Source organism: Oncorhynchus kisutch, linkage group LG5 (assembly GCF_002021735.2).
Source record: "Oncorhynchus kisutch isolate 150728-3 linkage group LG5, Okis_V2, whole genome shotgun sequence".
Classification (NCBI taxonomy): domain Eukaryota; kingdom Metazoa; phylum Chordata; class Actinopteri; order Salmoniformes; family Salmonidae; genus Oncorhynchus; species Oncorhynchus kisutch.
Window position 1 is genome coordinate 18,082,136 of NC_034178.2, and position 16,222 is coordinate 18,098,357.

A 16,222-nucleotide genomic window follows, 5' to 3' on the forward strand; every position below is an offset into this window, starting at 1 on the left:
TAATGATTGTTTATTGTAATCTGGTTCAGCCCTATGTAGTCGATGCAGGGACTCAGGCCTCTATCTTTCTTACCCCAGAAGAAGAAGCCTGCACCAGCAGGGGATGTAAGAGGGACGAATCCTGCCTCCAGCAACTCCTGGATGTAAATATCCATGACTGCTGCTTCAGGGGTTGAGAGGGAATACAGCCAACCCCGAGGATATGTGATGCCGGGTAGGGGTTCTATGGCACAGCCGTAAGGACGATGAGAGGGAAGGGTGGTGGCCTGCCTCTTACTGAAGGCCTCCCGGAGTTCGAAGTATTTGGGAGGGAGAGCGGAAAAGTCTTGGTCTTCAAGGGACACCTATGCCCTAAGGACAAGGAGGACAAGTTAATGACAGAGGACACCCATGGCCAATGGGAAATCATAACCCCAACAGTTCTTATTTTCCTCAGAATCAACAATGAAGGCGCCCGACTCCCCTGCTCCAGTGTCCCCAGTACAAATTCAATGATGGAAGAGAAGAGCCAATGGTTACTCTTAATGTTAATGGACATGACCTACCATTTCTAATAGACACTGGAGCTCACTGTTCGTGTTATACAGCCCCTACCAGCACATTTATCAGCGCAACAGGCAGAATTGTTGGCTCTGAAAACAGCTTGTGAATTAGGGGCAGGAAAGGCACTTACTGTTTATTCAGACTCAACATATGCTATTGGGGTTTGTCTGACCTGGTGTGGGGTTTGGAGAGCAAGAGGGTTTACTAATACCACAGGCACACCTATTAAAAACAGACCTTATGTTGAACAGTTGATTGAAGCTATGCGAAAACCTAACAAATTGGCTATTGTTAAAGTTGAGGCACACACAGGTAGGAGTGATTATGCTAGTATTGGTAACAGCATAGCTGATGAGGAGGCCAAATTGGCTGCTTCCCGGTGTCACACACATGCATTCTAGTTTTTGTCGTTTGTGTCACCTGAAACTACTGAAATTCAGAAACAGCAGCAGGCTGATATTCTCAACCACCAAGTATGGAGGGAGAGAGGATGTGTTCTCTGTCCTAGGTCTGGCTTATGGTTACGTCTTTTGTCTGGCATGCCCTGTTTACCATCAACCATGACATCTACTGTATGCCGAAGGGGGGATATGGTGGAGGAGAAGATTTCGGCCAAATGGTTTTGTCCAAATTTGAATCAGCACGTAAAACAGTTAATTTACCATTGCTCAACATGTATGTTATATAACATAGACAAGGGAACTCCACTACAACCAGGGAAGTTCCCCACTCCAAAAGGACCTTTTGTACACCTTGCTATGGATTTCATAGACATGGTGGAGCAAAAAGAAAGAAAGATAGTGCCTGTTGATAATTGACAGGTTCACCAGGTGGGGTGGAAGCATTTCCCACCACCAACTGTGATGCGTGAACAGTTGCAAAATTGCTAGTCAGAGAAATTATACCCAGGTTCAGTGTGACTGATGTTTTGTCTGCAGACAATGGCGCCCATATCATAGGAGATGTGGTTGCCCAAGTGGCCAAAATGATGGGTGTCGGCCAGAAGTTTGTGTAAATCTATCACCCGCAGAGTAACGGGATTACAGAGAGGGCTAATCAAACAATCAAAGGGGGGCTCGCAAAAGCCTGCCATTCCACAAAAATGAGCTGGGTGGAATGCTTGCCCCTTGTCCTCATGAAAATGCGCAGCAGCCTTAACAAAGGTATTGGGTGTACACCTTACGAGACGTTAACAAGACAACCCATGAACACACCAGGTGTTCGACCTATGACTGACCGACAGATAGACATAACTGAGGCACAGTGTGATCACATTGAGTACATGAAAGAACTAACCTCTATTGTCAGGTCTCTCCACTCTGCCCGCAGGAAAGCAAACAAGGTTCCCCCAGGTGAAGACCCTGACGAGCTTCCCATAAACGTTGGAGACTGGGTGAAACTCAGAGTCCACAAGCAAAAATGGAACCATCCACGATGAATGGGTCCATTCCAGGTAACCATGGTAACACCAACAGCCCTGCGAGTGGCAAGAGGTCCGGCTGGCATCATCTCTCCCACTGCCAGCACCTCCCAGAGTGGAAGCCATGGATGAGCGACTGGAGGGAGGGAGAGCAGGGCCACGAGAACATCTGAAGGAGGAAGGTCTGAGCCAAAGGACAGAAGCAGAGGGCCCAGACCAAAAGGCCAGAATGAAAGATGAAGAAGAAGGCTCAAGCCAACGAGCAGAAGAAGGAGACATCATTTCACACTCACACTCAGGTTCTATAACTAGGAAACAGAGACTACACCGTTTCTGGTGGTTTGTTTTCCCCATCATCCTTTCCATGGGTCTCCTTGTTGGCGCAGCCACGGGACACCCTGGGGGATCTGAGGAAAACAACAAATGGATACAAATGGTGAGAAAAATTGGAAATCAGACTAAGAGGCCAGGAACCCAGGTTTTACTATTTAGAAAGCCTACGAGCCTATGAGAGGATGGTGTTTGGAGTTTTTATACTTTATGCAGAGCGGTAATGAGGAACAACCTACTAGGTGAAGGGAGACCACAGGACAGTTCTTTGGGAGAAAAACTGAGAGGTTAGCCGGGGATCATGGGACACATGTATGTTAGGGTGGTCACAAGAAGGGAGAACTTACCTAATGTGGTGGAAGGAAGCAGGCAGATCCCTCTATGGCCTAGAACTCACCTCGGGAGAGGTGAGAACTATCTTCTGTCTTCACGGTGAGAACTACCCATTCTTTACGGTGTAATTATCCCAGCAGGCACCCGTGAATAGAATTGTTAGGAAATGGAAGCTTAAGTATCAATCCCATACTGACCTCCCTAAGCCCGAAGTCAACCCCTGCCCTGTGTATTTGTAATGATAGGAAGGAAGATATGGGAGATACTAGAGCTTGTCGTGTATATATGGGTCAACTGAGAGAAGAGTATAGTGATAGGGGAAACTATGCTAAAGGGGATTTTAGTGTTAGACTTACAGCAAAAGGTGACAGGTGTAAACCTTTCCAGGATAGAGGAAGGCATGAGAGCACCTTTTGGATGGATGTGGGTATGCAGTGACAAGGGGTATCTCACTTTACCTCCTGGATGGGGAGGGTGTTGTTATTTGGGGAGAACAGAAATGTACATGTTAAGAATTCCGGTCACTGACCTTTTCAATGAGACAGGTCAAACCAACTCTGGGGAACTGAAGTGTGCCAAAAGACTCATCCCAGACAATCAGGAAGCCTATGGTCATGTCCTACACCCGGGTGAGATCATGTCAATCATACCCTCCTGGGGTGTGGCTGTCCTGGGAAAGTGGGTAAACAATTTAACCTACTCTTTACAGGCCCATTTAATGATCCAAGGATTTAGCCAACTCTCATTAGATGTCCAGAATCTGAAAGCAGTCATCGGCCGCCATGAGTTGGCTTTAGATTACATTTCCCAGGACATAGACATATCTGATATGTATGAATAAACCAATTAGGCACATTTGGGCAATATTGATACAATATTTTTAATGAATATGCAATAGTTCATTGGATCAGTCAAACTTTGCACATACACTTCTGCCATCTGGTGGCCAAAGTCTAAATTGTTCCTAGGCTAGAATAATTCATTATGGCCTTTCTCTTGCATTTCAAAGAACATACAAAAAAAACTCGTTTTTTTTCTTTGTATTATATTTTACCAGATCTAATGTGTTAAATTCTCCTACATTCATTTCACATTTCCACAAACTTCAAAGTGTTTCCTTTCAAAGGGTATCAAGAATATGCACATCCTTGATTCAGGTCCTGAGCGACAGGCAGTTAAATTTGGGTTTGTCGTTTTAGGCGAAAATTGGGGGAAAAAAGGGCAGATTTTTTAAGGAACTTGACAACAAAACAATTTTCTTGTTACTTTAACAGAACATTTCTTAAAATTTCAAACATGGTTACATTTAAATTAAAACATAAGTAATGTTCTAGGAACATTCTCAAACTGGTTCGACATTGGGAATATGAAGAACTGATAAATGTGCACCTTTTCTTGATGGTAGCAAAAGATCAATCACAGGGCAGAAAATAATGGCCAGACTATGCACTTGTGCTCAACTTATGTGAAAAGTAACCACAACATGTCACTGAAGATGATTAGCTTGATCACCTCTGGTGGGGTAAGTAGAGTTAACTTTGTCTGCACCCACTTCATTATGCAGCTTCCCAACTCAAAGAACCATCTGTGTGCAATTCCCACATGCCAGACGCATATGTACTGTATGTAGGATCTTCTGTTCCAAGTTCCTGGAGGCACAGGTTGAAGTTGGACAGCTGCCACTGGTGGTAAACATTGGAGTGGGTCACATTTTGGTGTGTACGCCACTCCCTGCAGATTGATAGAAATGACATTGCAGGCCCAGGAAATGTATTATGTTGCTCTTCTGTTTTGAATGTGATGGTCACTATGTGTGCTACATTCTTTCCAGTATGTGATAGTACAGTAGGGTTTTAGTGCTCCAAAGTCATGGCTATATGGCATGAAAGTGACATGTTGGCTGTAATATTTGTGCATGGAAATTATGTAGACTATATATTGAATTGAAAGGAAGGCGTGATTTCAATTACGTATTTGTTGTACCAATTGGGAGTGGAGTTAAGTCAAAATTAGATTTTTTTTTGTACTGGTTGCTTCATATGGTGGTGTTGGTTTAATGTTGACAGAAAGGGAAAGCAAATGTTTAACCTTTTACTGCAGTGGGCTAAATCAGGGTCACACATTGATTCTTGGTAGTTTTAAACAAATCTACTTTGAAACAAAAGTATACACCTCACATACATGGTTATGGGCTTAAAAACAATAAGACACCTGTACCATGTTAGATTAGAGAGTTGAAATGTATTCCATTTTGAGTTTGCATCCCAATATTACACTTTATATACACACACATCACAGAAGACTGAAATATAACAAAACTGTTTGACAAACACCAGATTTTATTAGTAAAAAAAAAAACGTATTAATTATGGAAAATATGAATAACATTACACCCGAGGCCAAAGGGGGCGCTATTGGTCAATGACTGCAGGAAAGGGTTACTCACACTTGTTTATTGGAAATCTTTTGCATTAAGGAAGCTTAAAACTAACTTAATTTTAGCTGTAAGGTAAATGGACTGTAACGAAGACGCAGGGAGTCAGGAAGCAGGTGTAGTCTGAGTTTAATATGAACGAACATAGAGAGAATGCAAGAACAAGAGTAGCGTTTTTGAACAGGAACACAGATACAATTGTGGTAGCAGGATAACAAGATTGTTATATTTATGCACCAAATGGTTGTTTTATTGAATAGAGTAAGGTTCTTAGGACTCTCTCTCTCCTTTCAGAGTTAACTGAGATGAGTCTTTATGGAGCTTGGGCTGGCAACTGATTAAGTGATAACTTGGTGATAAAAAAAAAAACACAGCTGGCATTCCATAGATCAGTGTCACCGAGATGGCCAGGAGGAACAGAACAAAGGCCTCACTAGTCCTAATTATCCTGGCATCTGGGAAACAGCACGAGAGGCAGATGACCAGAGGAAAACCCAAAGTGGCTTATAGTACCTCCAATGTATATGGGAGAGGTGGAACCAAGCATTCTGGGTATCAGCTATATAAATTGTGCATTGTCTGTAAAGAGTAGGCTCTCAGCCCAACAGTCAAGACTTTTGTGTCAACGGTTTCACTATTGCAATAATTCATCGATATTGACTAAAGATGATTGTTTGAAGAAATGACAAAGTCTCTCTCACTCTCCACATAGAATATTCCACCATACAATACTGCCTGTTGGTGATACAACAGCTAAAGGGGAAGTAATCGTGGAAGTGATGAAGTCCAAGTGTGCCTAATGAGGTGCAGGTGTACGTAATGATAGTTTGCCAGGACTGGTGGTTAGTAGACCGGCAACGTTGAGCGCCAGAGCGGGAGTAGACGTGATAGAACCCCCACCGACGCGCGGCTCCAGCCACAGGAGGACAGCCCCAAAGGCGAGTAGCGGGCCGGTCGGCGAAGGTGGAAATCTCGGATGATGTTGGGATCTAGAATGTCATCCACTGGAACCCAACAGCACTCCTCTGGACCATACCCCTCCCAGTCCACCAGATACTGGAACTGACCCCCATTACGTCGGGAGTCCAGGAGGGATCTGACAGGCTTCCTTCGATGTCCAGGGGAGGTGGAGGGGTGTCGTTGGAGATTGCATAAGCCAGGAGACCAGAAACCCCCATGCTGATGAGGGAAACATGAAAAGAGGGTGAGATAAGGTAGTTCTAGTGGGGAGCTGTAATTTGTACGTTATTTCATTGATCCTCTGGAGGAATTTGCATGGCCCCACAAACCGGGGGCTCAGCTTCCGGTAGGTCAGGCAGAGGGGGAGGTTCCTGGTGGAAGGCAGACGCGATCACCAGGATGAAACACGGGAGCCTCCCTGCAGTGGCGGTCCGTCTGCTCTTTCTGGCGGCAGATGGCGCCTCACCTGGGCAGTGTTCCAAACCTCCTCTGCAGGAGCTTCTGGCTCGGGGTCCATGGAGCCAGGGCCGGTTGGTACCCCGGGACGCACTGGAAGGGTGACAGCCTAGTGGAGGAGTGACAAAGTGAATTCTGGGCATACTCCGCCCAGGGAAGGAACCGGGCCCACTTCCCCTGCCGATCCTGGCAGTGACTCCTAAACTCAGGCACTCTGACCAGCTTGAGCACAACCAAAACCACGTTTGGCGAATCATCCTTGGCACAGCATATCTCAGATACAAGGCTGCACTAAATTCATTATCACTACCCTCATTCCATGAGCAAAGAGATACATTTTGCCTGGACGTTTTCCTCTTTAAGGTCCCTTTACTAGACAAGCTAACTGCCATCTTATCCACAGCCCAAGACTGAGAAATACAAGCAGTCACACATGCCTTCCGTTAGTCACCCCAACCCTAAATGTTTTTTTTATTTTTTATTTTTTACATAAATCAGCCTGCTCTTGTCAATGGTTTTTGTATGCAGATGACTCTACTTGTGTCCCATAAGAAAAAAATACTCAGTGCAGTTATCCAATATCAGCAAATAGATTTTTTGATAAATCTTTCTCTGCATCTTGGAAAAACGCAATCGATCTTATTTGGTTCCAGAGCAAAGCTTGCAAGGTCAAAGTTGGCAACTTAGAAGTCACTCTTCAGTGGGTCATATGATTGAGTGTAGTCTGGCCCAGGAGTGCGAAGGTGAACGGAAAGGCTCTGGAGCAACGAACCGCCCTTGCTGTCTCTGCCTGGCCAGTTCCCCTCTTTCCACTGGGATTCTCTGCCTCAAACCGTATTACCCCCCCCCCCCCTATACTTGGCCTGGTCTCAGGATGGTAAGTTGGTGGTTGAAGATATCCCTCTAGTGGTGTGGGGGCTGTGCTTTGCAAAGTGGATGGGGTTATATCCTTCCTGTTTGGCCCTGTCCGGGGGTATTATCAGATGGGGCCAGTGTCTCCTGACCCCTCCTGTCTCAGCCTCCAGTATTTATGCTGCAGTAGTTTATTTGTCGGGGGCTAGGATCAGTCTGTTATATCTGGAGTACTTCTCCTGTCTTATCCAGTGTCCTGTGTGAATTTAAGTATGCTCTCTCTAATTCTTTCTTTCTCTCTGAGGACCTGAGCCCTAGGACCATGCCTCAAGACTACCTGGTATGATGACTCCTTGCTGTCCCCAGTTCACCTGGCCGTGCTGCTGCTCCAGTTTCAACTGTTCTGGCTGCGGCTATGGAATCCTGACCTGTTCACCGGACGTGCTACCTGTCCCAGACCTGCTGTTTTTAACTCTACCACTCCTGCTGTCTCTAGAGACACTCTTAATGACATTTTACTCCTGAGGTGCTGACTTGCTGCACCCTCGACAACTACTGTGATTATTTGACCATGCTGGTCATTTATGAACATTTGAACATCTTGGCCATCTCCACCCGGCACAGTCAGAAGAGGACTGGCCACCCCTCATAGCCTGGTTCCTCTCTAGGTTTCTTCCTAGGTTTTGGCCTTTGTAGGGAGTCTTTCCTAGCCACCGTGCTGCTACACCTGCATTGCTTGCTGTTTGGGGTTTTAGGCTGGGTGTCTGTACAGCACTTAGATATCAGCTGATGTACGAAGGGCTATATAAATACACTTGATTTGATAGGCTATTTGACATAATTTGAGTTAATTGGAAGTGTACCTGTGGATGTATTTCAAGGCCTACCTTCAAACTCTTTGCTTGACATCAGGGGAAAATCAAAATAAATCAGCCAAGACCTCAGAAAATAAGTCTGGTTTATCCTTGGGAGCAATTTCCAAACGCCTGAAGGTACCACGTTCATCTCTGCAAACAATAGTACGCAAGTATAAACACCATGGGACCACGCAGCCATTATACCGCTCAGGAAGGAGACTTGTTCTATCTCCGAGAGATTAACGTACTTTGGTGCGAAAACTGCAAATCATTCCCAGAACAGCAGCAAAGGACCTTGTGAAGATGCTGGAGGAAACAGGTACAAAAGTATCTATATCTACAGTAAAACGAGTCCTATAATCGACATAACCCTAAAGGCCGATCAGCAAGGAATATGCCAACCGCCATAAAAAAGCCATACTACGGTTTGCAACTGCACATGGGGACAAAGATTCTGCAAAATTGGGATACATGGCTGATCCTGCTTGCACAAAACCCTCAGACCTTGTCACAGGCTTAGCATACTTCATTTCCTGATAATGGGCCATCCACTGTGGATGGGCACCCCATTGTAATAAAACGGGTTAGTTAGGTTCAAATTAAACCAGACTGACTCAACTTTGCATCCATTGAGCTATTTGGTACGATTTATACTTTTTAAACTAGAAAGGTTTTGTGCCATAGTCTGACCAAGGAATAAAGGGATACTTCAAACAACCAAAGTGGGTGGACAATGTTGATAGGACCGTTGAAAGGCACAATCACATACAATGACGCTGCAAGGTAAAAGTGGGAGGCTTGATCACTTGGGCACATTGGATACTCTGACAATAGGGGCAGTGAGTGCCAATAGTGTGGCACACCATTATAATATAAATGAAGTGCAGATAAACATGGGACACACCGCTAATATAACATAATACATTTAAGGCAACCGTTATAGCATGTGAGTGTTAGGCTACTTTTAGAACTACTGGCTGAAATTATATAAATATGCCATTGCATTTATTTTAAATGAACGTAAAAGAACATACAATATTAAACTAAATAAACAAGGTTTTTAACCGATAGTATTGTATGTTACATCCAGGTACATTAGTGATTCACAGGAAGAATAAACCCATCATGAAACAAATGAGCCACATCTACAAGATCAGAGAGAGCAGTTCATGAGTGATTGTGACCCATAGAGAGAGGACTCATCATGGATATAACCCATTTTGGCATGGACATTGCCATTGAGGGCATCCACCATGCCTCCACCATTTCAAAGTAGCCAACTGGATGGGGATTCCTATGGGTTGTAGCATCAATGGCACTGCCCATGCTGTCAAAGACACTATAATGTCAGAGATAAAGTTGAGTCCTCTCTCCCTTTGGTGTAACACAATATCTGAAAACAAAAACGCATACGAACTATCCAAAGGAATGTGTGTTCCATCAATTACCCCCGACACAAATGGGGGGGTGAACATGCAAAAGACAAGTCTAAGGTAAGTGATTCAAACAGACATCTCTTCAGACAGGGCTCACTGGGAGTGGAAGAGAATGTACAATGGTGCATTATTATTCAAGTCTTAGTTTTACAAAGGGAAAATATTAAAAACATTGTCACTTCCTCCTTTCTAAATGATGAGTACATCGCTTATTCATGATTTAAGATTCCTTCATTGTTAATCATCCCCTTTCAGAACAGAATGTCTTCGTTCTTTATAAGTGTCTCCACCACCTGTCTCTGATAGCGGATGTCATTGAGCGCCGTCATCGCATCCAGGTCTGGGGCACGCATGAGGGTGGGCCCAAAAACAATGCCAAGGTTTTCTGCATTCATCAGGTTGTCTTTCTCATTTTGGATTACCCTTTAAAGAGGAACAGGAAAGGGTCAGGGCAAGGAGAGAGAAACAGCAACAACAAAAAATAACCCCTTTGGATGCCATTGACATGCTCATTCAGGTCCAAATTAGTTTTCTACCATAAAACCAATTATTGGCTATTGTTAACATATAATTCCAAGTAAAAAATATGAACTCTACAATTAATAATAACTTTAAAAAAGGCCCATCTTGATTGCATAAGTCACACAATAAGCTGCTTCACAAGTATTTACACATCTTAACACTAGAACCGCCATTGGCCGACGGGCATTTGATTTTGTAATTCAAATAAGGCAAAGGCTGCGGATCCCAACCCCATGGATCCCTTTTCCCCAGAACTGAAGATCCGAATCACATCGTGCATGTGATTCTTTGGCAAGCGCTGCAGAGTTTTGGCCGCGTGAGAAAAATGTGACCATTCGCACAATCTGAAAATCTCATAAGAAATGAGGTGATGTTATTTGTCTTACAGTATGTTATACTGTACTATCATTAATACCATATCATTATGTGATCTTGTAGACATTGATTCAGCTTTGATCTAACTTTATTAAACAAGTATCATTCGCCCGGGTGGCATGTTCTCTGGGCAGCTCAACAAGTAGAGCAGAGACTGTGCAAAGTAGAGAACCCAGCACATGCGCAGACGCTTCGGACCTTTAGCCGTCGGGAAGAGGGGTGCAGAGAAGACGGGACTGCAGCCACTCCTTTAAAATAAATCTGCAACATCGTCCTCTTTCTCAGACTTTTAAGAATTTGTATTTTACAATCCTCTAAAAGACAAAACAAGATCGTTTTTAGGCTGTTTGCCTGTTTTTTGAAACCTAATTGCCAAGACAAACGGCATTGGTACCAACAACTGATGTGTCTTTCCTCACGTCATGATTGAATTTGAATTAACTGAATAATGATCATGACGATGGTGAAGGGGGTGATTGAATTTACAATGGCAAGAAAAACCAAGTGAATTGATGCAAAGACTATCAGAGATGCATTAGAATTTGGAACCTCTCACTCGTTATTCATATGGAAAATTGTTATTTTAAAATGTTATTTTTTATTGTATTATATTTCATTATATTATTATAAATACTATAACAGCAGAAATCAATTGACATGGCAGGAATCAACTATTCAACGTGAGATAAAGATGCTGTTAGATTCCACTGGAACAGAGCGGCAAAATACGTGCATGCCAGGGACACCGTAAGGAAAATGTGGCACCACACGTTTGACCGGCAGCATTTTCATTTAAATTACATTTGAGAAATGTACCCGTCCCATAAGTTTGGGGAAGCAAATTTTCACCATAAAAATGCACCTATAATATAAAATACTATTCATCATCACATTTGAAGACTGATGTAAGATCACATTACAAATAGTAGGCTATGACTCAATCACTGTTTGCAACACACAAAAAAATACCAATCAATGCATGGCTGAGCGAGTATAGTGTAGTGGCCTGGGCTATATCAGATACATTTCTTTCTTTGCACATGAAAAACACATTTCATGCAATTCTACTACACTTTATATGACTGGAGACATTAGCAGAATCTTTTTTAATAAGACAAATTACAGGGTAGCCTACTCTGCTGAAACTGACGATTAATAACAACGTTGTCCATATAAATAGGCCTACGATAAGGGGATGCACAAATACGATGTCCATCTAAACTGGAGGAGGATATTATTGTCCAAAAAAACTAACTTAAGTGGGACTGACCCAACAATGATAGTGTGAATATGCGCTGTGCCCATATTCATATGGCCGATGCTCTCCACTGCTGCCAATAAGGTATGCTATAGGACTACTGTTCTTTGCTCAATTAAGATGAACATTTTGATATCTAAAAGACTAATCTGTCTTTTCATTGTCTTCGCTTTACAGCAATAGCCATTTGCTTTCCAAACTGTGTTTCCCTGCGATTGAATTTAGAAATATTGTAATATGCCTGGCTGGGCCTCTACTTTTCAGTGACAGTCGCAAATCAACAATTTATTTGGTATTTGCAGCACTCGCTGCCTTTCCTTCCGACTGAAGCCAATGATCCTCTGTGGCCAAATCATGCTTCAGCAGTCTATTTAGAATTATTTCACTTATTTCTGTATAGACAGGAGTAGGCTAATTCGGCTATATAATTTTAGCAATTTACTTGGGGAAATCTACTATATCCGTAGTAGAAAAAACTATTCTATTGGTCAGCTTGTCGCGAAATAAACAGCCCAGAGTCAGTTGTGGGAGGATAGATACCACATTCATGAAATCAGTAGGCCTAGGTGACATTCATTGCTTTTAAAAAGAAAATGTATCTGATACAACAGATCAAGACCATTTAGCTTAAACTGTTGATAAACTATTTCTTAACATTATTGGCGCAGCAATACGCACAAGGCAGTAGGCTACATGCAAATTTGCATTTGGCTAATGGAAAATGAAAGAAAGTTTAAATAAAAATAGAATGACAAATAAGCTACTAGTTTCAATGTCTGTATAAAATAATTGCCTCCTGATATGGTGAGATTTTGCCTTGGCTATGTTGAAACAAGGTAAAACATGCCTCTTACTATGAAGTAAAATGCTCAGGTTTCAAACAATTAATTAGCTATAGTATGTTTTAAAAACACATACTGCCTCCAGCTCATTGCAAAGTGATGTGAGAATTACAAATAGACATTTTTAATTGTAGCCAAAAAACTATTTTAACATCCTAATGGCTGTCAAAAGGTGCTTCCACCAAAAGGAAAAGGCATGCTATCGCACAAGGTTAGCAGCTGCATTTTGCGACAGATACAGGGTTTCCGGATACTCCCATAAAGCCCAGCTCATTGGCTATCTAGCTAGCTTTGTTTGACCCCGATTGTGCTTATTTTACAAAGTTGATCGAGTGAAGACCGCCCGTGTCATTGGCGTGCCATGAAGGCGTCGCTCTCGGACCAAATCTGGTGTCCTATAGAATATACTGCAACCCTAATGATATAGTGAGGTCTGGTTACGTTCTAGGATCTCAGAGGAATACATACGAATGTGATTTGACTGGTTGAAACAACATTTAGGGTTAGATTTTCACAGATTCTGTTCTTTGAAAATTGAACAAGCGGAAATACAAAATCGATCATGCATGCTAAGATATGACAAAGGATTTTATCTAACAAAACGACACTTCATGATATCTCTGGTACCCTTTGGATGATAAATCAGAGCAAGATTTCACCTTCAGCGGTGAATTTATGAAACCTATCGCGGTGAAAAAAAGTGTTTGGTTGTTAGACTCAAACAATAGCATGATATTTTTTCGCAGTAATAGCTACTGTAAATTCACAGTGCAGTTATATTAACAAGAATTTACGATCTTGACACAAGGCACTGCATGATTTGCAACGCCGATCCCTAAGTTTTAATGGACTGTAAATCTAATCATTGTCTCTACTCAATGACTAGGCACTGTACGCCTGTTTTACCATAATATACTACAATATCTAGTCTCACCTCTTTAAGTGGGCCATGAGATAACACAGTGATTCACAGTGTGCAGGTGGCAGCAGCTTCAGAGCTTCATGATGGGCCTCTAACCGCTTGTCTGGATCTGTAATCTCTAGAATCCGAAAAAAATGGACACACAGTCAGTGTCTGCAGGATAGGAACCATAACACACACCCAATAAAAGTCCAAATACAGATATTCATTAAACGGGCTAAGTTTAGGACTAACTTGCTGCCTCCATGAACCTTGGGTAGGCTTCATACGTGATAAGAGGAATAGGTAAATCCCTGAAGTACAGTTTCAGTGCGCCAGTGATTATATTGATGTCTTCATACACATTCACAGAAATGTCCGCCTTTTCACCATCTATTGGGAGACAAGAGGGAGAATTTTTAAACTTATCTATAGATGGGGCAGTTAATTAAAAGATGCCACAACGGTTGCACTCATCCAAAAAGAGAACTTAGAATTCTATTGTTTTGTGGCTTTGCAGCCGGTCTAGAGATTATAAACTCAGTTGGCACTCGATTGGCCTTACTTGATAACTGCCATTACCAATTAAATCAGTTTTTATCCAACCTAGTCCCCGCAATCTTGCAGCAATATCAACAATAGTCCTTGGCCTAAGTCCAATTGATACCCACTGACTGCCCCACCCAGAAAGCAGAATGCGATACAGTGGCAAAGGAAAAAGGGCCCTGCCTCTGTCAAAAGCCAGCTTCACATCTTCAATCAGGTCACTGAAGCCTGAGATTCTGTACAGGCCCTCAGACTGAACACCTACAGTTAGAGAACAGGAGAGAAAGACAATGGCAAATTAAACAGCTTTACATTTATCAAACTAACACCAGTGCAAATTCATACCTCTCCATTACTTGTCAGGAAATTTGAACAAAGTGACATGAACATTGTTTACTGGAGGATGTCTGAAACCATAACAACTCTATAGCAAAAAAAAAAAAAACATCACAAGTGGGTCATTTTCTACCGCTCACCTCTAGACTCAATCTCTTGTATGCACATGTCCACCACCATGGGTCGCTTGGAATGGTGGGCTTTTACCAGGGTCGTAAGGTCACAACTGTATACTTTCTTGACATGCTTGAGGTCAGGCTTACAGTCGTTTGGCACCATTTTGGAACACTGTTTGTGGACATTCAAACCGCAATCTGGGCAGAAAAAGAGATTAGCAATAATACTGTATAATTTAATTGAACCTTTATTTAGGCAGGGTAGTCCTGCCTAAATAAAGTATCCTTATCACAATTTAAAATGGCAGGCAGCACTAAAAATGGTTCTTCTGTTACAACGCATAAACGCATCCTCAATGTTATGCCAATCTGATTGCTTTTCCAATTGGAGATGAATTGTGTATGTTTTATGTAACCTTTATTTAGGCAGGGGGTCCAATTGAGACCAGCCTCATTTGCAAGGGAGCCCTGTACTACAAGAGCAAAAAGCAATTACACATTAGTTAGACAACTACTTCAAATCAATAAAAAGATACAATAGTAAGGAACCCACTCTATCATGCACATCATTTCTTAAGGTCTGCAGTGGCGATCTATGATCAATTTGCCCATAAAATGGCATTGAAAAATAGAGCAAATCAAATTGTATTAGTCACATGCGCCGAACACAACAAGCTTACTTACGAGCCCCTAACCAACAACGCAGTTTAAAAAAATACGGATAAGAATAAGAAATAAAAGTCAGATAACAATAGCGAGACAATATACAGGGGGATAAAGGTACAGAGTCGATGTGCGAGGGCACCGGTACTAAAGTGACTATGCATAGATGATAACAGAGAGTAGCAGCAGTGTAAAAGAGGGGGAGCTGGGCAAAGCAAATAGTCTGGGAAGCCATTTGATTAGATGTTCAGGAGTCTTATGGCTTGGGGGTAGAAGCTGTTTAGAAGCCTCTTGGACCTAGACTTGGCACTCCAGTACCGTTTGCCGTGAGGTAGCAGAGAGAACAGGGTGGCTAGAGTGACAATTTTTAGGGGCTTCCTCTGACACTGCCTGGTAGAGGTCCTGGATGGCAGGAAGGTTGGCCCCAGTGATGTACTGGGCCTCGGACAGATGCCGAGCGGTGATGTAACCGGGTCAGGATGCTTCGATGGTGCAGCTGTAGAACTTTTTGAGAATCTGGGGACCTATGCCAAATACTTTGTCTCCTGATGGGGAAAAGGTGTTGTCGTGCACTCTTCACAACTGTCTTGGTGTGTTTGGACCATGATAGTGGTCCAAGGAACTTGAAACTCTCGACCCACTCCACTACAGCCCCGTCGATGTTCACGGGAGCCTGTTCGGCCCGCCTTTTCCTGTAATCCATGATCAGATCCTTGGTCTCGCTCACATTAAGGGAGAGGTTGTTGTCCTGGCACCACACGGCCAGGTCACTGACCTCATCCCTATAGGCGGTCTCATTGTTGACAGTAATCAGGCCTACCACTGTTGTGTCGTCAACAAAATTAAATGGTGTTGGAGTCGTGTTTGGCCACGCAGTCGTGGGTGAACAGGGAGTACAGGAGGGGACTAAGCACGCACCCAAGGGGCCCCTGTGTTGAGGATCAGCGTGGCAGATGTGTTGTTGCCTACCCTTATTTAAATGTCAGTTTTTGATTTAATACATTTGCAAACATTTATAATAACCATTTTTTTCTGACATTAT

The 16,222-nt window shown here is 42.9% G+C and overlaps 2 protein-coding genes across 3 annotated transcripts in view; both read right to left on the reverse strand.

Moving 5' to 3' along the window:
* Window positions 1-5,172: 5,172 nt before the first annotated feature.
* LOC109890125 (uncharacterized) lies at window positions 5,173-7,269 on the reverse strand. Its single transcript, XM_020482078.2, has 2 exons — window positions 6,350-7,269; window positions 5,173-6,239 (listed from the first exon to the last, which is right to left on the reverse strand). The coding sequence occupies exons 1-2, from the start codon at window positions 6,866-6,868 to the stop codon at window positions 5,904-5,906; spliced, it is 855 nt and encodes a 284-aa protein (XP_020337667.1). The 5' UTR covers window positions 6,869-7,269; the 3' UTR covers window positions 5,173-5,903.
* Window positions 7,270-9,163: 1,894 nt separating this feature from the next.
* Window positions 9,164-16,222, reverse strand: part of LOC109890733 (N-chimaerin-like) — a 34,449-nt gene continuing 27,390 nt past the window's right edge. For both annotated transcript variants that reach the window (XM_020482742.2, XM_020482743.2), the window contains exons 10-14: window positions 14,542-14,715; window positions 14,249-14,326; window positions 13,775-13,912; window positions 13,553-13,658; window positions 9,164-10,044 (exon numbers count right to left, since the gene is read on the reverse strand). In XM_020482742.2, the coding sequence (XP_020338331.1) occupies window positions 9,873-10,044; window positions 13,553-13,658; window positions 13,775-13,912; window positions 14,249-14,326; window positions 14,542-14,715 (668 nt within the window). In that variant the 3' untranslated portion in view covers window positions 9,164-9,872. The remainder of the gene's footprint in view (window positions 10,045-13,552; window positions 13,659-13,774; window positions 13,913-14,248; window positions 14,327-14,541; window positions 14,716-16,222) is intronic.